Below are 23,864 nucleotides of genomic sequence, written 5' to 3' on the forward strand. Positions count from 1 at the left end.
CGTTTGTCTTTACATTTGATGATAATATTCAATAATTATACTTACAGTGTAATGCATGCGCACGCACAATCGGTAAAACTCTTGGATTAATACAGTGGACTCTAAGCTATCTACAATACACAGCCGATCTCATTCTCCCGTTATCAGCTGCTGCTCTCTACGACACTTTGCAAACTCCGGTGGAAAGTTTGGGAATAGTCCATTTCGTGCTTAATGACAGGGGTGACTGGGTGAGTCCATCTATCAAAGGGTGGCACTTTCTACACCAGGGTTCCTCAATAAGTGGCCCAGATCCGGCCCGCGAGAGCCAAATGTTTGGCCCTGTTCACTCCAAATCTGTGACGATTTTGCGAGACGAACTTCAGAGTCTGTGAAAACTAAAAACCAAAAACAATTTCACCCTCATACAGTAGGCAGCGTTGTTGCTGTTCTACAAACCTTTTCCCAGTCTCCCCCAGCTGTGAATGCTAGATGAACACTGTTCAGACATTAATTTGAGGATTATTTTGGCATTACAGTTTCATGATGTTCTTTCAATGGTGTTGACGCATGTTGCATAAATATCATCCTGCTTATATTTGAACATGTATTTTGCTACGAGTAAACAGACTCCTGAACACAACTACTACTATTGATGAATGCCTGGATAATATAACACAAGATTCTCTGATGCAAATACACATGCACAATATAGTGCACATTAAGAATAACATAATACAGGATCAAATACGATGCAAATATTAAAAATAATAATCACTGGCTCAGTGATCTTTTTAATTTTTATAAATTATATAAAAATATCAGTGTGGTTCTGAAGTTCGTTTGTGTACAGTAAAATATTGCATGTAAAGAGACCTTTTATGGGATATGTTTGCTATGAGCTTAGTGCAAGCAATTTGCCGAACCTCGCTGCTATTGATTAATGCCATGAGCATATGATAATCATTAAATTATGTATATTAAGACAAAACACCAGCAGCCTTTCAAAAACAGACCAGGTGTTTGCAGTACAAATGGTTCAATGATATCATTTTCGGGGGTGCCAGCTGCACCTACATCTGTGAGTCATTGTATTATATAATGCATATCATCAAGAACCATGAGAGTGCACATCTTGATCAGTGTCTCAGGATTGCAACATCAGAGGTTGCTTCAGCTCATTGAAAATGGGGAGTATATGTCAATTAATACAGGTACAGTTTGACCCCATTAATCAAAGGAAGAACAATAACAATATTAATGCTAACAGCTCTAATAATTGAATTTGCAATTAGGGAAAGTGCAGGGAGTATGTCCGGTTTGGAGATGAGAAGGAATGGTGCCATGGAGAACATGGAGGTACAGATTGTTCATTAAAGTTTTTTGTTTTTCATTATTACATTCAGTTTTTATTTTATTTTTCATCAGGCAAATTTGTGTAGTTTTGTTTGTTTATATGTTTGTTTATAATGTTTATAATTGTTTGAATAAATAAAACAGGCTACTAATACTGAACTTAAAGAACTTAAAAACAACAGGATATTTATTTATATCACAACTCTTCACAAAAACAATCAAAACAACAATAGTAATAATAATATTAGCAGCAACACAAACACTTTTTCATAACATCGAGGGTCTTTGGCTTGTATTGTTTACAGAAGTTATTGTTTGGCCCTTGGTGACAATCTAGAAGATACAAAATCTCCAGAAGAGGGCAGTAGTGCGACGTTTAGGATGCAAGCTGCTGTTAAAACACAAAGAAGAAGACGACGAAGAAGAAGAAGAAGAGGAGGAAGTAGTTGTTTGATGCCGCCATTTTGTAATCTAGAAAAACATTCACTCGACAGAAGAGATTCAGACCTTTAATTGCGATTAAATGTCTTTTATCAAGTCCAAACTTCAAACTGCAATTAACAACAATATGAAGAACACGTTCAAAACCCTTCTGTTCATATCACTCTTGTGCGGTAAGTGTTCATTTATATTTATCAGTACTTTCACTTTCACTTCAATAATATTCACACTTACTGATATTCTCATATTTTATTATTATTATTGAAGTCCATCATAATATTACAGCTCACATTCATCCAAATACACAGGACAAGTCTGGACTAGATTCACAATGATCTTAAACACACAAACAATTGATCCTGACAGAAGCTTCCGGTGCAAAAACAGACAAAACAGACACAAATAATATAAATATGAGAAATACACAATAATGTTTGTACAGTTGTGTGTAATGTGCAGAAGAGGATTTGTGAATATAAATGTGAATTATATTACACATGATTATATTCACACATTGGAGAGTTTTGGTGTATTTTGAACTGTTCATGAGGTGGATGTCCTGAGAGAAAACACTTCATGTGTCTGTTCTGGTGCTCATACAGTCTGAGAGAGCAGCTTATTAAAGTATTACTTCCCCAAAAACATGAACATTATCATCATTTACTCACTCTCATGCTGTCCCAGATGTGTGTGACTTTCTTCTGCAGAACACAAATGAAGATTTTTAGAATATTTCAGCCCTGATGGTCCATACAATGCAAGTGAATGGTGACCAGAACTTTGAAGCTCCAAAAAGCACATAAAGGCATCATTAATCTATAATAAGTGTATTTCTGTGATTGTTTTAGAGTTTCTGTGTTGAGCTCTTAATAAATGTTGATTAAAAGGACAACTGGGTTGGAGAATCTTAATGTTTATAATTGTTAGGCTTTACATTAACACAAATAAATGTGAACCAAGGAGACATCAAACAAGAACTGACCAAGAGGGAACAAAACTAGAGGGTATTTATACACACAAGGACAATGGGGAACAGATGGCAGTGATAAGGGCAGTGCATTATGGGAAATGTAGTCTCTTCAAAATAAGAGTCCTTGGAATACAAGGTTGAAACACACTGTGACAGATATAAACAAATACTACACAAAACAAAATGTTTAGAAGAAAAGGTCCTTGTTATTTTGCTTCAGGGAATTCACCAGTGTAATCACATGCTGTAGACAGATCTGTTAGTCCAAACTGTGATATAGTTCATTATAGAGGCTCAGCTATCATCTGTTTGTTCTGTTATTTCCTCAGATCGTGTTCACTGTTGTGGTTCCACTGAAGCTGTGATCCGATTGGTCCTCTCTCCTCTGGTGGGCGTGGCTGCTGTGGCTGTACTGGTTTATGACATCAGTTCAAGTTGAGAAGTGACATCACCGGATTAATATTATAATTATATTCATATATTCACACTTATGTACTCGGTTTTATATTCATCTATATCATCACTGTATTACTATCATTATATCCATGCTTGATGCCTTATGTGTCCAATGTTCCCATGAGAATTTATCTTCTAGTGAATCAGTTTGTTACCCTTTTGACCTGAGGTTTCAGAGCTGGATTGTGAAAGCATAGTTTATGTCTGCGATTGTTCTAAGAAACATGCAGACATAGAGCTTGTATATAACAAGATATGTTTCAGGACACCTGTCCTCATGTTTGCATAAACAAATGTACGAGTGGAGCTATTAGTCGATCTTTCCACTCAAAAAATGTTTTCATAACTGCCTGACCTGACACTTAGGGTCATTACATAATTGTGCACTTAGAAAGGAAATGCCTGCTGGTACAATCCCAAGAGGGTATAAAGACCTTAATGAATATCTGGGTGTCAGACTAACATCTCAACCCTTTAGCCCTTCACATCTGAACTCTAACTTTGAGACCTCATCTCGACTCCTCTCTGTATTTGAACTTTTTTCCATTTACTTCATTCATTAGTCAAAGACAAGACTTTGTGTTGTTCGGTTTATTCCAGGACTTAGTCCTTGAATATATCCTTAAGATATATCTGCTTAACATTTATTTTCAGTATTATTGCATTCATTTTCAGTATTCATCATTTCATTTTTATTTATTATTCTTTACAAATTAAAGTTGGTATTCTTTCTACAAATCATCTGATTTATTGAAGTCATTTCCATCTGCTGAATCTGCGTCAGTCAATGAGAAACCTGCTGTGGTTTATTGAGCTCTGTTTGGGTCAGTGAGTAAATGAAGTGGTTTGATCTGTTGGGTGGACAAACAGCTTCAATCCTCAAAGTGTGTCTATTAATGGATGTATGTGGTTAGTATGCGTGTGTAGTTTCTGTGTAAAGGGTTTATTATGCACCGTACATGCTCACAGTCTGTCTTTCACTTTAAACATTATACAACATTTGCTGATAAGTGGTGAATTAATTCAAACTGATATTTGATATTTGTCAAACAGCACACCAGTGACTCTTTTCCATTTAGATGTGTAATATGCATCATACAGTCAGTGAATGAACTGTGTGATCTGTGACGTGCGTCTGAGACTGACATTAATACACAAAATTAATTTGCATGTTTTTACTTACTAATTTGGACGTACTGTGGGAGAATATGGTTCCTGTATTACTTTTGCTGCATTTATGCTTGTGGCATTTGGATGGTAAGTAATTGAGGAAAAAAAACATTATTGACTACAGTTCCCAGATAAAAGTTGTAATTTCTGACCAATCTCATCAAGACTAAGACTAGTGATCAACAGATATGAGTCTTTTAATGTCCGATGCCGATATCCAGAGAGCAGTTCGGCCGTTACAATACATCACACAATTTAATACTGTAAATAACATAAACATAAAATTGCTAAAATATATTAGAAAGAAGGAAAAACAGTACTCCAGCAACCATGGATGAGATGTGCACACTAACAACCACATTTAGTCAAATATTACAGAATCAAACTAATTGTACATACAGTGCATAGTGAATAAGACATTTACTTATTACACACGTAAAGCGATACTTACCGAAAGATACTTCTGTATTCGAGCAGCTCCAGCAATAACCTGACAGTTTAAACAGCCTGGATCACCTGCTTGGATTGTCACGGAGTGACCATCATGATTTGTGAATCAGAGGAACATTTAATCCTGATCCTGAACTTTTGATTCTGGATGATAGAATACACGCTTCAGAGGAAGATATTAGATGAACGCTCAACAGGATTTTTGTGAGGTTTGTTAATTACATCTGTTTAAACGAGATATCTGGATATTTGCAAACAGTATGTAATAAAATTATTATTTATATTTGCCTTTTATCATTAGAAAAGAAAGTTAAAATTGTAGGGAACTGTTGAGGACTGTTAGAATAGTATATTTCAGCTGCTGATCTTCTGTATGACACAACTCTAAGAAAATGTTAAATGTCAAATTATAATGAATGCATAAACTGCCTCAAAAATTCACAATGCAATAAACGTGCTAAATTATTGTGTTTAATTATTTAATTATTGCACCTTATCATACAGAGATTCTGTCGATCTATACAGTGATGTTACTGAAATAAAGATGCTGATGTATAGTGGACATTTAAAAACACTGTTATAGCTGACAAAAAAACAAAACAGCAAAACGATCTCATTACGTGAAGATGCTCTTGGTGGAAAATTCAGGAGACTGAAGGTGGAACAACAGACTGGATCTCTCACCATCAGAGACATCAGACCGGATCAATCTGGAGATTCTGAACTGAAGATCAACAGCAGCAGAGGAACTACGATTACGATTCATTCTTGTAATCAGGGGCAAAGGAACGATGTGAAAACTGAGACACATTGTAAAGCTCAAATGTTTGACTCGTGAATATTAATTAGCTGATGTAATATTTGCTCATTAGTTATAGTAGATTGTGTTTACTCCAGTCAGTGTCAGTAATCATGGGAGATTCTTTACATATTTATTTATTTTTATATTTAAGGTAGCCTTACTGCTGCTCCTGCCTCATCTATACACAGAAAGTGCTTGTTTATGAACATTTTTACATTTATGATTTAGTATGAACTTGAGTGACATGGTCACACAGCTCTAAATGAACTTTGCATTACTTGAAATATAACATGACTTTTTGACTTGATTAAAACTGATTACTTGTATAGTGTATTGATTGTGAATGATCTGATGAGTATGTGAGTAAGGGATGTCATTTATCTTTATTAGATTGTCTTCTGTCAAGAATGTTATGAAAGACATGGTCAGTGTAGTGTAAAAGCATGAACACAAGCATTTCTTTACTGCTTTTATGGCTTCCTGCATAGTCAACTAGTTTCATAACCCTTAACATCAGGTGTCCTGCACAGTATATTGTATTTTAATGAATCATACATGCTGTCCAGATACACAAAATATGTAAACAATATGAATATCTACTTATTATATGTGTAGATACATTTGAAAAATATTTTTACGTGAAAAACCAACTGTGACAGGGCAGAGGGTGGGCCGGGTCGTGATTCTACACACCCAGTCCCTTATCAGGCTAATCAAGCCTCTGAGAGGGATAAAGGCTGACTGCGGGAGGAGGTGCGAGAGAGAGAGATTGTTTACGTCAGCTGACTGTCATGTGTGTGTGTCTGTGTCTTATGTTTACATTTTTCATTAAAACTATAATTTATATCATCAAGCCGGTTCTCGCCTCCTTTCCATTGAACTGCTTTACACTGGTTACACTGGTGCTTTACTCCCGGGAAGGAGGTGGGATACGCCGTAGTAGAGTTCTCACCACTACCATCCACCCCAATGGAGCAGCCCTGGAAGCGGAGGAAAGGCCGCCGACCACGAGGGGAGAAGGTGCTCCTAACTGACCACCTGGAGCAGGAAGGGGATAGGGAAGTTTGGGGCTCCCTGCTGGAACTACTACCCCACAACCCGACTTCGGATTAGCGGTTGAAGATGGATGGATGGATGGATAACAAATGTGGAAAAAAATAAGGGCTGTGAATACTTTCCGGAAGCACTTTAATTGATTTAGTGCAATTAATGAAGTGTATGATTGTTAAATGATATTCAGATACTCGACTGCTGACTGTATTGATGAATGATGTCATGACTGTATTAGTAACTCGGGGTTTCATTATTATGTATATTAAGGAATAATTGACTCCGGCCCGTTGAATTTTTTAAAATAATGCACACCTGAGGGGGTAATGTACCGTTACACATCAGGTGTGCATTATATTTAAATAATTTAAAGGGCCGGAGTCAATTATTCGGCTTATACTGCAGTTTCCACAGTTTAAGACATCATTCAGGGTTTATCTCAAGACATTTTCTGATTATCGACACTAAAACACTTTTATGAGAGGAACTACTTTCTTCCGACACACATTCAAAGTTTTTAATTTAGTCTGAGTCTTTGTTGCGAATTCAAAACTTCACATTAAAACTAATAATGTGTATATTTGAGTGGGTTTGTGTTTGTGTGATGATGTAATGTCATAAAACACCTAAAATGCCTAAAAATTACAATTGCTCCTCAATTCATTCCAACACTCCCATTTCCACAAAATTGCCTTCATCAAATCGTGCACTGTCTGACTCAGTAAAACAATTCACAGAAAGAGACACAGAGAGAGACTGTAAGAGAAGTTAAGTTGCATTTTTCCATTTATTTGCACTTTGATTATTAAACTCAGTAAATGATAATTAAATCAATAAATGAATAATGATCTAACATATTGAATAACATTCATAATGCAGTTATTCACATTACATTGATTACACATTGTCATTTTTAGATCATTGCATATTGTATACATGTTAATGCAATCATCAAAACAGACTAGATAAGATAGTTGAGATTATGTGGATAACAGTGTCCCAAACACATCATAGTCTGGTGTTTTCAGCAGGGAGAGTTACTGTGTTTAATCATCATTTATGAAGAAACTGAACCTCAGAGAGTTTGATCAACGTCTCACGGCGACACCTGCGTACACCACATCATCCTCCTCTTTCACTTTCTGAAAGAAAACAAACAAATTTTGGACTCTTTATTATTCCCCTTTATGGACATTATAATTATTTACAATAAATGCCTCTCCTACTATATATATATACTGTATGTTCTGACATCTCTCACACTGGAGGTGGACATCAGACATTCAGCAAAACTGTTTGGAGTTATTTGAAGTGTGTAACTCTTCTGTTTTAGTTATTTTGTGGTGTTGGTCATGTGTGGTCAAGCATAACACATCCACTCCATTATGGGAAGATTTCAGGAAAATGTCAATATATTTCTGTTAACATGAAATCATCAATATATGTTTACAGACATGTTTGCTAGATTTCATTAACAGACCATTTAGTGGATAAATCATCCAAATCTACCTGTGATTTTCCATCCTGATGATGCCGATTTAAACGGACGAACATCTGAAATGTTCAAGACATTTACTGAAGCTCGACCGGTTTGATTTATAAAGTCTTTGTTTCATAATTAAAGGGAAATGTTAAAGATACTTTTAAATATTTCATTTTTCAAAAGTTTAAAGGACAGAATTGAAGGAATGGCCCAAATATTAGCGGTTTGAATGGTTAGAACAATAATTTTGGTTGCCCCTATGATTTTAATTTGGACTCACATTAAGGTAAGATGTTTTTAACATTCTTAAAAAAAAAACATTTTTAACAAATAAATTTGCTACATTTTTAATTGGTTATTTGTATCTGTAATATCCACTATTGGTCAACCTCTAATCAAAAATCTGTCAGATTATTAATGAGTAAAATAATTTACAGACAATATGAGGGTTGTTTTATATGTCAGTTCATTCATATTTAAAATTAATTCAAATGTTGAGAAACAAACATCATTAATTACATTTATTACAGATCACAAAGTTAAAATCACACCATTTCATAATATTTGGACCAAGAGATTAATGTGTGAAAAGATGCATGTATATCAAACAAGCCAAGTTTTCTCTACTCACCATAGACAGTAAGAGTGAATATTTTCAGTGGGGTCTCTTTGCTGGTGGTGGTTAATTTATATTGTCCAGAGTCTGTAGTTCTGATGTTTGTGATGATGAGAGATCCAGTCTGATTATCCAGCTCTATTCTGCCTCTGAATCTCCCATCAACAACATTCTCAAATAACTTGATCTTATTATTTCTGTTGATTTCAGCAATGAGAATTTGTCCAAACTTCCACGTGACCCCATCATTTCTCAGTATCATCATTCTTTAGAGTGACAGAATCTCCCTCCATCACTGACACTGAAACATCTGTCTCAACACCAAACACACCTGCAGAACAAACAGAGACAGTTACTAAGAGAGACACTGGAAATCATTTCATATCATTGAACAATTCATCCATGCAACACAACTCTTTCATTTGAATGTATAATGAGACATTTTCACACAATGAGTTTGATGAAGGTATTTGGTGTTCTGTCTGTGTCATTCATGATTTCAGTAAATGCACTATATGATCAAAAGTATGTGAACACCCTCTTGTAATTTACAGCTTTATCTATTCCAGTAATTCCAGTAAAAACAAATCTTAATGCAACAGCACAAAGTCCAGACCTGAACCTCACTGAACACTTGAAATCAACTGAAACTGTCTCAAATCATAGACAGTAGTATTGATTGATTGATCATGTTAAAGACAAGTAAATGCTGTCATTAGTTGGAGTTAATCACGCTGTACTAAAAGACAGAAAAACAGATTTATAACTTACCAAACAGACTCCAAAAGCACAAACAGAAAGTCACGTCCAACATTTTCTTCATCAAAGCGCCGAACAATCTCAAATAAACAGCTCATGAAACTTCTTTTCTTCTTCCTCCTCTTCCTCTTTTTTTCTTCTTTGGTGGTTTACAGCAGTTGGCATCCAAATTGTTGCATTACTGCCACCTACTGTCTTTCTTTAACTGTCCTTATTAATTAGATTCATCCTCCTTATGAAATGAATCAAATATTTCCTTTCTTGATCGTTATTTCCACAATCTATTATACTTTTAATAATGTCGTATATCCATTCTCCTGGAATGTTCCTTCATCTCTTCCCTTTCTTGTGAATATCTCCTGCAGGACATAAAGATGTGTTAAACTGTCTCCTCCTGACATTCATCACGTAAACCTGTAGGACGTTTTCCTATGATATGTAGAGTTTTATTTAGCTTGCAATGACCTATCCTTAGTCGACTAATTATAACCTGTTTATGTTTGTTTTAAGTTCATTTATATCATTAAACTTCAGTCCATTCCTCTTTAGACTGTTACAATCCCATTGCAAAGTAAATTAACATGTTTGAATGTGTATTTAATATGAGTTCTTGAAGAAACAAAATAAGATAAACTAAAAATTTGTTGTGTCTTGTCCAGAGCATAATAAAAGTTTACAAATTTGGTTTTGTTGATCCAGAAAATATAGTTAGAATGTGAATCTAGTGTGTTTATCTGTTAAATTAACTCCACTGACAAACCCCACATTATTAAAGAATAAATACAATTTACTATTTAATTATTTGTTATTTATAGTGATGAAAGAGAATTAATGGACAAATTAAAAATAAACATTTATAACATATACATCTTTGATTTGGAGTGTTATGAATTAATCTCAGGCTGTTTTCAATTTCACACTAAAAGTCTCATTCTGTCATGTGATTAATTTTTGTCTTCAGGCCCCAGCACACCCCTGTTTTTGTTATCTCATTTAGTGGGCCGAGCTCAAGCTCTGGATCCATGAGCAGTATTGACCGTGAAACATCAAAACTACCCATCTATTAGTGATCCAGCCACGGGCCCATCCATCCTGTCCATCAAGAGTCACTCTCATTTCATCGGTCGATAAAGCCTTTGAAAAATCTGTCTTCATGTATTTCTTTGCCCAATCTTTACGCTTCAGCTTGTGAATATATTCAGTGCTGGTCGTGTTTCAGCCTTCTTGACCTTGGCCATGTCTCTTGACACCTTGTACTTCTGGATATGTCAGGTAGGTTGCAGTTCTGGAATATGGTGGCATTGGAGGATAATGTGTTCCTGGTAGCTTCACATTTAATTATTCTTAAGTCTTTTGCAGTTATTTTGTGCTTTTTCTTCTCTATGCGTTAACCAGTTGACTATTCACAACAAAACGTTTGATTGTCTGGTGGTCACGCCTCAATAGTTTAGCTATTTTAAGAGTGTTGCATCCGTCTGAAAAGCTTTTTACAATATTATACTTTTCAGTGTCATTTAAATCTCCTGAGATTTAATGAGAGCTGCCTAATAATTATTACACCTTGATATAAAGTGTCACTTCCGCCACACCAATATTTAATTACACAAATACATACCACCTGAAAATGATTGAATCCAATAAGCATTTAAGTTTATGGTTTGGAGTTGGAAAATGTGCATGGAAATAATACGATCAGAATACTCACTTGCCTAATAATTGTGCACACAGTATATAAGGCTGCTGTCACTTTAAGGCCTGATGCACGGATCCAATGTATTAATACACATCTGAATATCCCAACTGTTTACGTTCACTTAAGACATAACCGACTGTGTTTACGTGAATACAGTTCCCCATTCGACGGCGCTTCACCAGATCTCACCATTTAGATACAAATTCACATCAAAATTTCGATTTCTTTTGCTATACTTCCCTGAATCTTCTCCCCACACATTTCACCATAGCAAACATTTCTGTTGAGGGAAAAAAAAGGAATTAAACCAAAGTAAAACTCAAAATCCCAGCGCTAGATTCTGAGGCAAAAACGGAGAAAATAATCTCACTTGACAAAGTGGGATTATTTTTACATAACTTGTGTGTATTTGTATTTGCTCAATAACACGGCAAATATTCAAATCGTTCCTCTCTCAGAGATATGAGAGGACACACAGAAGCCTGTCAGTGTGCAAATACTGATTTGAGCTTCCTTCTCGTGGTATTGCGCTTAAATGCTTTAAAATTGCTTGAATATTTAAATTAGCACGAATTAAAAAAACAAGATACATTTTCCTGACCGAGCTGCACTGGCCCGATTGGGTCTTGGAATGAGTCTTGAAAATAATATTTAATAAAAAAAAAATCTTCTTATCTTTTCTGTACTCCATTTCAACTGTGAGGCTCGGCTCCATCCTTCTGGGATTTCTTGAAACGCGCATCTCCATAGCAACTCCCGCTGTTTTGGTTTTGTGTTGTCGCGAGGTGAGTGAAGCTGTTCTCATTGGTCAGTTTGTGATCTGCATAACGACACCCGCATTTTCTCCGTTTTTGCCTCAGAATCTAGCGCTGGGATTTTGACGTTTAATTTGGTTTAATTCCTTTTTTTCCCTCAACAGAAATGTTTGCTATGGTGAAATCTGTGGGGGAGAAGATTCAGGGAACTATAGCAAACGAAATCGAACTTTTGATGTGAATTTTTATCTAAATGGTGAGATCTGGTGAATCGCCGTCGAATGGGGAACTGGAAAGCGGTAAGTCACTGTGCTTTAAGAAATAAGGTTACGGTATTTACGAGTGGTAATGTAATTGGTTTTCTGCACCTGTCCATAGTGAAGATCGGATCATTTTACTAACAAAATGTAATGAATCACAGTCTCTTTGAGACACACAAAGAGTTTGAACTAAAATTATTAATATATTCAGAACTAATGTATTTAGTTTGAATAAATGCATCATCAGAAAATAATACAGTACTTCATCATTCAGTGAAATTGAATTGTTCTGCAAAATTAAGTGTCCGTTTCGTCGGCTGTGTGAATTGTTTTGACGGTTTGGAGAAATGTGTTAAATCATTAGACAAACTGTAAATCACTGAGTGTTCAAGTACTCTCTCTCTCTCTCTCTCTCTCTCTCTCTCTCTCTCTCTCTCTCTCTCAAATAAAACACACATGAACAAACACTTAGACAACATGCATACATTGATCTTTTTTATTTTTTTTGGTCATAATATAGATTAACATACATGCATATTTGGCAGGATTCATTGAATCTGAAGTTAAAAAAAGCTTGTATGTATTTCACATCAGAACAGCTTTTAATACAGAAGTAAAAGAGTTAATCACAGTTTAGAGCAGAAATATTCAAACCGTATAGGCCTATAAAACAGAAAATTCACAATCTCAGACTTCACAAAAACACTCAATATTAAAAACTATTAAAACTATTAAAGCACATTGCAAAGTGAAATAAAAAGACTAAAAGAATATAAACTTGCGGTTTGATAATGTCTTTAATAAAAGCATAATAACTCAATGTGTAAGTCACTGGACATGAGTGTTAAAATACACTGACCTAAAACTAAACATGAACCTGTTAGTGGTGTCAGATTAATAAAAACACAATACTTTGAGGAAAACTGATGTTGTATATGTGGATTTTATAATATTAGATATTTAAAGCATGCAGTCTACACAAGATATGAGAGTCAAACGTTATTGTACATGTATACAATTAAAATGATAAAAACTGTATATCATTGAGCAGGATTTGATTATTAATATGTGTGAATGGCTAAAACAAATTGAAAATGGTTCATCGGAAACCAAAGACACTTTTTACAGTCAGCGTATGTTAATCTCTCATTTTACAGGACAAATTTATCGAGATTCATTAAAATGAGAGTTTTTGTAGATGGAATTTTAATGTTGATGATGTAACAGTGATTTACACCAGTGAAGAGAGTCTCTTTAATTTAAACAGAAATTGTGACCTGTTTCTCATTCACTCCATCATCATCAGCTGCTTATTCATCAAACCATCAGACTCATTCACTCCATCATCAGCCTTGATATTAATTAAAACATCAGACTCATTCTCTTCATCAGTAGACTCGTTATTCAACAAACCATCCATCTTATTCACTCCATCAGCAGACTGGTTATTCATCAAACCATCCATCTCATTCACTCCATCAGCAGACTCGTTATTCATCAAACCATCCATCTCATTCACTCCATCAGCAGACTCGTTATTCAACAAACCATCAGACTCATTCACTTCATCAGTAGACTCGTTATTCAACAAACCATCAGACTCATTCACTCCATCAGTAGACTCGTTATTCAACAAACCATCAGACTCATTCACTCCATCAGTAGACTCGTTATTCAACAAACCATCAGACTCATTCACTCCATCAGTAGACTCGTTATTCAACAAACCATCAGACTCATTCACTCCATCAGCAGACTCGTTATTCAACAAACCATCAGACTCATTCACTCCATCAGTAGACTCAGTATTCATCAAACCATCAGACTCATTCACTCCATCAGCAGACTCGTTATTCAACAAACCATCAGACTCATTCACTCCATCAGCAGACTCGTTATTCAACAAACCATCAGACTCATTCACTCCATCAGCAGACTCGTTATTCAACAAACCATCAGACTCATTCACTCCATCAGCAGACTCGTTATTCAACAAACCATCAGACTCATTCACTCCATCAGTAGACTCGTTATTCAACAAACCATCAGACTCATTCACTCCATCAGTAGACTCGTTATTCAACAAACCATCAGACTCATTCACTCCATCAGTAGACTCAGTATTCATCAAACCATCAGACTCATTCACTCCATCAGTAGACTCGTTATTCAACAAACCATCAGACTCATTCACTCCATCAGTAGACTCGTTATTCAACAAACCATCAGACTCATTCACTCCATCAGTAGACTCGTTATTCAACAAACCATCAGACTCATTCACTCCATCAGTAGACTCAGTATTCATCAAACCATCAGACTCATTCACTCCATCAGCAGACTCGTTATTCAACAAACCATCAGACTCATTCACTCCATCAGTAGACTCGTTATTCAACAAACCATCAGACTCATTCACTCCATCAGTAGACTCGTTATTCAATAAACCATCCATCTCATTCACTCCATCAGCAGACTCGTTATTCAACAAACCATCAGACTCATTCACTCCACCAGTAGACTTGTTATTCAACAAACCATCCATCTCATTCACTCCATCAGTAGACTCGTTATTCAACAAACCATCAGACTCATTCACTCCATCAGTAGACTCGTTATTCAACAAACCATCAGACTCATTCACTCCATCAGTAGACTCGTTATTCAACAAACCATCAGACTCATTCACTCCATCAGTAGACTCGTTATTCAACAAACCATCAGACTCATTCACTCCACCAGTAGACTTGTTATTCAACAAACCATCCATCTCATTCACTCCATCAGCAGACTCGTTATTCAACAAACCATCAGACTCATTCACTCCACCAGTAGACTCGTTATTCAACAAACCATCAGACTCATTCACTCCACCAGTAGACTTGTTATTCAACAAACCATCCATCTCATTCACTCCATCAGTAGACTCGTTATTCAACAAACCATCAGACTCATTCACTCCATCAGTAGACTCGTTATTCAACAAACCATCAGACTCATTCACTCCATCAGTAGACTCGTTATTCAACAAACCATCAGACTCATTCACTCCATCAGTAGACTCGTTATTCAACAAACCATCAGACTCATTAACTCCATCAGTAGACTCGTTATTCAACAAACCATCAGACTCATTCACTCCATCAGTAGACTCGTTATTCAACAAACCATCAGACTCATTCACTCCATCAGTAGACTCGTTATTCAACAAACCATCCATCTCATTCACTCCACCAGTAGACTCGTTATTCAACAAAATATCAGACTCATTCACTCCACCAGTAGACTCGTTATTCACCAAACCATCCATCTCATTCACTCCACCAGTAGACTCGTTATTCAACAAACCATCCATCTCATTCACTCCATCAGTAGACTTGTTATTCAACAAAATATCAGACTTATTCACTCCATCAGTAGACTTGTTATTCAACAAACCATCAGACTTATTCACTCCACCAGTAGACTTGTTATTAAACAAACCATCCATCTCATTCACTCCACCAGTAGACTCGTCGTTATTCAACAAACCATCCATCTCATTCACTCCATCATCAGCCTCAATATTAATGAAAACATCCGACTCATTCTCTTCATCATCAGACTCATTCACATGCGTCCCAGATCTGCAAGGGGCTGGAAAAAAAAAAAAACAGAAGGTGAAAATAAAGACAACACATTGTGTAATGCTGTAGCTACTCAATGAAAAAGAGTTCAGTAAACATGATGGAAATCACAGAAACATTCAGAATGAACAAAACAGACACAAATCAACGGAGACTTTAGGAAAGTTATTTTAAATGTTAAACTCATTGATCCGTCACTAAAAGACACATCAGATATCTGCTCTGAGACTCTGGATCTCTTTTGCTGGGAAACTGAATTTGAATTTCTCACTTCTGGTCCGATAAATGTGAAAATAATCCTAATTCTAATAACTGCAGGATGTTTACAGTCTTTGTGAGGTCTTGTATGTTTTTTGTCTTTAGTCCATTTCTTAATAAACCTATCGTATGCCTGCAGAAGACTTGGACTATGATGCATTAGTCACATGGACTCTTTTAAAACACGTTGAGTCTTTCTGTTCAGTTGGTGGCTGTCGGATAAATTCATTATTTGTTGCTTGTATACGTGCAAGAGCAAAGTTGTAATAAATTGTCAAACGTTTGGAGAATGTTAATGTTGTTAATGAAAAAACGAGACTAATCTATCTGCAGAGCTGTATTGTGTTGAACTCTTATTCTGATCAAATATTCAAGCTGTTCATTTTATATCCGTGAGCAATAAACATGAGAAATGAGCTGATTTTCACTTTTACATGTTTTAAACAAACTGAATTAACACAACATACACAGAACATTGAGAAGGGCAAATAAACTATTAATATAACTAACAGCTTAGACATTTAATTTGACTGTAATGCAAAGCAACATTAAATGAATCTTAATTGTTAAAAGTAGTGATGTCAGCGATGACTGTAAATCATTATTAATCCACTGAATCATCTCTCTGTATTTCAGTATTATCAGCGTTTAAAGTGACAGAATCTCCCATGATTCCTGACACTGACTGCAGTGAACACTAATCTACTATAACTAATGAGCAAACATCAGATAATTAATATTCATGAGTCAAACATTTGAGCTTTACAATGTGTCTCAGTTTTCAGATCGTTCTTTCACCCCCGATTACAAGAATGAATCGTAAAATTAAGTTTCATTTAATATGAGCTGAGGAAACTTCAGGACATTAATCTCATTTAAATATGATAATTACTGCACTGAAAACTTGAGTTACTCACCAAGGACAGGAACAATGAACATCTGGTGTACATTTTCTTTGCTGTCTGTGGTGGTGAGAGATTCAGTCTGTTTTTCCACCTTCAGTCTTCCTCTGAATTTCCCATCATGAGCATCCTGACGTAATGAGGTAATTTTCTCCTTTTGTTTTTTGTCAGCTATGTCAGTGTTTTCAAAACTCAGCTTTAAATCAGCATCTATCTGTAGGCCTAGTTCTGGAACACCACTGGATAGAGAGACAGGAAATCCCTTCATTACCGGTATTGTGTTTCTGATCACTTCTTCACCTGCAGAACAAACAATCACAGTTACTCAGACACTGTCAGTAACATCAGGACACATTAAACTGAGATTATTATCCCTCATGTCACTTACAGTCTACATTTCATTTCTACAATATTCACAGATATTCAGATGTTGGTGTAAAATCTTAAGTTGATAGTCAATAAATAAAACACTGAACATTATAAACTTCTGTTTGTTCACTCGGAGTTTCAGTTTGATGATTCACACATAAAATCACAAATACTGAATTTAAGCAGCTGTAATGAAATATCTGCTGGAGTAATTGATCAAATCATCTCAATAAACAATCTGAACAGTAATCATAAATGATCAGTAATCATGTTTAATTAATGAACAGTACTCATGTTTAATAAATGATCAGTAATCATGTTTAATAAATGATCAGTAATCGTGTTTAATTAATGATCAGTAATCGTGTTTAATTAATGAACAGTAATCGTGTTTAATAAATGAACAGTAATCGTGTTTAATTAATGATCAGTAATCGTGTTTAATAAATGAACAGTAATCATGTTTAATTAATGAACAGTACTCATGTTTAATAAATGATCAGTAGTCATGTTTAATAAATGATCAGTAATCGTGTTTAATTAATGATCAGTAATCGTGTTTAATTAATGAACAGTAATCGTGTTTAATTAATGATCAGTAATCGTGTTTAAGTAATGAACAGTAATCGTGTTTAATTAATGAACAGTAATCGTGTTTAATTAATGAACAGTAATCGTGTTTAATAAATGAACAGTAATCGTGTTTAATAAATGAACAGTAATCATGTTTAATAAATGAACAGTAATCATGTTTAATTAATGATCAGTAATCGTGTTTAATTAATGAAAAGTAATCGTGTTTAATTAATGATCAGTAATCGTGTTTAATAAATGAACAGTAATCATGTTTAATTAATGAACAGTAATCATGTTTAATTAATGATCAGTAATCGTGTTTAATAAATGAACAGTAATCATGTTTAATTAATGATCAGTAATCGTGTTTAATAAATGAACAGTAATCGTGTTTAATAAATGAACAGTAATCATGTTTAATAAATGAACAGTAATCATGTTTAATTAATGATCAGTAATCGTGTTTAATTAATGAAAAGTAATCGTGTTTAATTAATGATCTGTAATCGTGTTTAATAAATGATCAGTAATCATGTTTAATTAATGATCAGTAATCATGTTTAATTAATGAACAGTAATCGTGTTTAATTAATGATCAGTAATCATGTTTAATAAATGATCAGTAATCATGTTTAATTAATGATCAGTAATCATGTTTAATTAATGAACAGTAATCATGTTTAATTAATGATCAGTAATCATGTTTAATTAATGAACAGTAATCATGTTTAATTAATGATCAGTAATCGTGTTTAATAAATGAACAGTAATCATGTTTAATTAATGATCAGTAATCATGTTTAATTAATGAACAGTAATCATGTTTAATTAATGATCAGTAATCATGTTTAATTAATGAACAGTAATCATGTTTAATTAATGATCAGTAATCTTGTTTAATAAATGATCAGTAATCATGTTTAATAAATGATGTTTTCAATGGAACATTCTCTCTTAAAGTGAATATTTCCCACAGTGAAAACTGTCCTGCATTGAGCTCTCCTGCACAAATCATTCAAACGTTTGTACCAATGAATCTTTTCTGATGTATTGAGGGAAATCTGTCATGTAAATATTCACCAACAATTTACATTTTTGTATCAAAAGAGTGACAGAAATAAAAGTGCATCATGTGATTCGGGGGGGTCCTGCAAATTTTTTTCTAATTCTAATTACTGCAGGATGTTTACAGTCTTTGTGAGGTCTTGTATGTTTTTAGTCCTCCATGATGTTCATCATGACACTATTGGGTAATTTGAGATATTTGTATTGTTATGAAACACTTCATCATAATTCATATAAATTGTTTCTGTATTGTCTTGAATTGTGAAAACTTGTGTTGTTAATCAAGTTCTCATGTAAATGTGCAAATCACTGTGAATGAACTTCTCTCATGATGCTCATGAACATCAACTGACGTTAAGATTTTCACACAACAATAACTTTCATTTCAGGTTATTTCTCAATAAAACCTATCGTATGCCTGCAGAAGACTTGGACTTTGATGCATTAGTCACATGGACTCTTTTAAAACACGTTGAGTCTTTCTGTTCAGTTGGTGGCTGTGGGATAAATTCATTATTTGTTGCTTGTATACGTGCGAGAGCAAAGTTGTCATAAATTGTCAAACGTTTGGGAGAATGTTAATGTTGTTAATGAAAAACGAGACTAATCTATCTGCAGAGCTGTATTGTGTTGAACTCTTATTCTGATCAAATATTCAAGCTGTTCATTTTATATCCGTGAGCAATAAACATGAGAAATGAGCTGATTTTCACTTTTACATGTTTTAAACAAACTGAATTAACACAACATACACAGAACACTGAGAAGGGCAAATAAACTATTAATATAACTAACAGCTTAGACATTTAATTTGACTGTAATGCAAAGCAACATTAAATGAATCTTAATTGTTAAAAGTAGTGATGTCAGCGATGACTGTAAATCATTATTAATCCACTGAATCATCTCTCTGTATTTCAGTATTATCAGCGTTTAAAGTGACAGAATCTCCCATGATTACTGACACTGACTGCAGTGAACACTAATCTACTATAACTAATGAGCAAATATTACATCAGATAATTAATATTCATGAGTCAAACATTTTTAGATCCTTCCTTCAGCCCTTGATTATAAGAATGTATCGCAATTAAAATTAAGTTTAATTTAATGTAAAGTTAGGAAACTTCAGGATACTAAACTCATTTAAATATGATATTTACTACACTGTAAACTTGAGTTACTCACCAATGACAGACATATTAAACATCTGGTTTGCAGTTGCTGTGCTGCTGGTGATCAGTTCATTAACTCCAAATTGATCTGTTATGCTCTTTATGATGGAGAGAGGTCCAGTCAGTTGGTCCACCTTCAGTTTTCCTCTGAAATCCTCATCATGAGAATCCTGATGTAATGAGATCGTTTTGTCCTTTTGTTTTTTGTCAGCTATGACAGTGTTTTTAAATCTCAGCTCTACATCAGCATTTTTCTGGATTTCAGGAACACCACTGAATAGATCAACAGAATTTTCCTTTTTACCATCTTTGAGATCAATTTATCTGGAGAACAAACAATCACAGTTACTCAGACACTGTCAGTAACATCAGGAAACATTAAACTGAGATTATTATCCCTCATGTCACTTACAGTCTACATTTAAATTCTACAATATTCACACAGATATTCAGATGTTGGTGTAAAATCACATCCTAAGTTGATAAAGTTCATAAATCAAACACTGAACATTATAAAATACTGTTTGTTCACTCTGAGTTTCAGAATTCACCTCTGAAATCAATTACAAATACTGAATTTAAGCAACTGTAATGAAATATCTGCTGTAGTAATTGATCAAATGATCTCAATAAACAATCTGAACAGAAATGATGTTCCCCTTCTGTCACACACTCGACGTTGTGTTGATGTAGTGACACTAGGGGTCGCTCTCGAGAGCCCGAGACACCTCCCAAGTCTTTGAGAAAAGGCCAATGAAAATTGGCGAGTAGAATTTGCATGCCACTCCCCAGGACATACAGGTATAAAGAGAGCGGCTCGCATAATAGTCACTCTTCAAGAAGTGTTTGCTTTTGGATATATACAGCATGTTCCAACGGCTTTCTCTGCACTCTGCTGCAGACTACGCCCTTGGGTGCTTCAACAACACTTTAAAATATATTCCTCTAAAGAGAATATTTCCTCTATTAGAGCAGCACAGTGACATTGAACGTCTTTTTAAAAGATGCCTTTCCGTCTCTGTGCAGTTCCTGGATGTGGTTGTTACCTCTCCGCCTCTGGCAGTCAAGAACACTGCCTCACGTGCCTAGGCCAATGTCAGGTTGAGGAAGCATTCACGGATGGTTCATGTCCTCACTGCGAGAACATGACCATGGAAACGTTGCAGTCGCGGCTTTCCTTCTTCTGAGGGAAAGCCACTTCAGCTGTCCCCCTCGCGGGCTCTTCTACCTATGTGTACGAGGCCGCTGTGGTTGAGGCTGAAGGCGATTTGGGGACTCCAGTGGGTACGGTTCCGCCGGGTAAATCCCCACGGACCACCCACTCCTCGGTATGCTCGTTTGCACCTGTCCAGCTCTGGGATGAGACAGGTATGCCTCAGCACCAGCCTAGTATCTCTTCCGGAGCTCGTGAGCCGGACGAGATGTCGATCGCTGCATCGGAGAGAGCCTTGGTGATGTCAGACATTGAGGACTTGACCGGGCTGGCGCCATCGTGTGTGCTGGCCCAGACTATGGCTGATGCGGAACTGACCGATATGCTTGCCCGGGCTGCCGCCAGTGTTGGACTGCACTGGAACCCTCCACCCACCCCCAAACACTTGCCTTTCTTCCCGGAAGTGCACGATGAGCTGACGCAATCATTGGAGACACCTTTAATTGTCCGAACCCGATCGCTCAGCTCGTCCCCTCTCACTACCGTCGACGGCGGGGCGGCCCATGGTAATGTTGCGATTCCCCAAGTGGACACAGCGGCTGCGGTGCACTTGTGCACTCCCTTCCCTGATGACTAAAGCCTACAGTGCTACTGGCAAGGCCTACTCTGCCCTGCATGCCATGGCCCTCCTGCAAGTCCACCAGGTCAAGGCACTAAAAGAACTGTAAAAGGGTAGTTCCAATCCCGATGTGCTGCAGGAGCTGTGCTCGGTGACTGACCTCACCCTCTGGGCGACGAAGGTCACAGAGCGGGCACTCGGGCAGACGTTGTCCACTCTCGTGGTCCAAGAGCGCCACCTGTGGCTGAACTTGGTCGCGATGAGGTAATCTGATAAGGCTTGATTCCTGAATGTGCCCAGGTCAGCCTTTTCAGCGACACTGTCAAGGACTTCCTCCAGCAGTTCTCAGTGGTGAAATAGCAGACAGATGTCATAAAGCACAACTTGCCCCGGTGCGGCAGAAGAGTGCGTACCCCATCTGTTCGCCAAGGGCATTCCCCTGCGGCGATGAAAGCCCAAAAGGCTCCAGCACAACCTGAGGTAAGTCCTCTGTGTCGAGCCCCCCACAGGAAGATGGTGCCCACTGCCTCACAACCTGGCACCAAAACCCCCAAGAGAGCTCCCAAGTGTCCCTGAGATAGGCCGCCAAAAGAGGAAGACGTCTGCTTGGGAGCTGGTATCCAGACCACTCCCTCCCCCGGTGGAGGGCCAGGAGGAGAATCTTTCGTTCCCCTTTTTCTTTTCATTTGCCGCATCCCGCAAGGGCTGTGGTACCCAGATTGTCTAAGAAAGAGCAGTTCCCTCTCTCCTTGGGCCACACACTCAGTGCCCGCACCCGCCACCTCCACGCCGACCGGGCAACGCCTTCATGCATCCGGCCTCTTCTTACACACCCTCATCCCGGCCAGCCGGTTGCAACAAGTCCCGAGGATAGCTTCAGTGGCCCTCCTCCGCCGCCAACGTGCTCCACACCGGGTACATAGAGCAAGGTAATTGCTTCGAGGACTACCTCAGTGCAGCCGCCTCGGGTTAGAACCATGCTCCCCGACACGGCCTTCCCTACTCACTCCCCGCCGCAAGGCCCACCCTTAGTTACGTCCGATACGATTGTCCCCTTAGTGCCCCAAGCCCAGAGTTTGGATGCGTGGCTACCGCTTTCCAATCCGTCGCACTGGGTGATACAGGACCATCCGAATCGACTATGCGATTCAGTTCGCCAGGCAACCGCCCTGGTTCCATGGCGTCCACTTCATGGCAGTGAAAGTTGAGAAAGACACCGTCCTGCACACGGAAATCACGGTCCTTCTAAAGAAAGGCGTGATGGAGCCTGTCCCTCCAGGTTCTACAGCCCCTACTTCATTGTACCCAAGAAAGGCGGTTAGTTGCGGCCAATCCTGGACCTGCAAGTTCTGAACCGGGGTTTGCACAGACTCCCGTTCAAGATGCTCACACAGAAGCACATCTTAACGTGCATTCGGCATCAAGATTGGTTTGCGGCGGTAGACCTGAAGGACGAATACTTCCACGTCTCAATTTTACCTCGACACAGACCCTTCATACGGCTCATGTTCAGCTGTCGGGCAAATCAGTACAAGGTCCTCCCCTTCAGACTGTCCCTGTCTCCTCATGTTTTCACGAAGATCGCAGAGGAAGCTCTTTCTCCGTTAAGGGAAGTAGGCATCCGCATACTCAACTAACTCAATGACTAGCTCATTCTAGCACACTCTTGACAGTTTCTCTCTGCATTTCTTCAGCCCTTGAACAGACCTTGCATTTCTGTGGGCGGGTGTCCCCCAGCAGCAAGTCTCCAGGTGCTTCGTAGTCATGACAGACACCTCCAAGCTAGGCTGAGGTGATCTGTGCAATGGGCACGCAGTTGCCGGTTCCTGGACAGGTCTGCAGCCACGTTGTTCGTGAATTGGTGTTATAGAAATAAAATTG

At 37.2% G+C, this 23,864-nt stretch overlaps 2 protein-coding genes across 2 annotated transcripts in view; one reads left to right on the forward strand and one right to left on the reverse strand.

Annotated features, from left to right (window-relative positions):
* LOC127639747 (SLAM family member 5-like) overlaps positions 1 to 9,658 on the reverse strand; it is a 101,868-nt gene extending 92,210 nt beyond the window's left edge. The window contains exon 1 of the mRNA XM_052121954.1: positions 9,545 to 9,658. Within this exon, the coding sequence (XP_051977914.1) occupies positions 9,545 to 9,596 (52 nt within the window). The 5' untranslated portion in view covers positions 9,597 to 9,658. The remainder of the gene's footprint in view (positions 1 to 9,544) is intronic.
* LOC127639469 (uncharacterized) overlaps positions 1 to 23,864 on the forward strand; it is an 808,968-nt gene that overhangs the window by 176,332 nt on the left and 608,772 nt on the right. The window lies entirely within an intron of this gene.

The sequence above is a fragment of the Xyrauchen texanus genome, chromosome 48 (genome assembly GCF_025860055.1).
Source record: "Xyrauchen texanus isolate HMW12.3.18 chromosome 48, RBS_HiC_50CHRs, whole genome shotgun sequence".
Taxonomy (NCBI): domain Eukaryota; kingdom Metazoa; phylum Chordata; class Actinopteri; order Cypriniformes; family Catostomidae; genus Xyrauchen; species Xyrauchen texanus.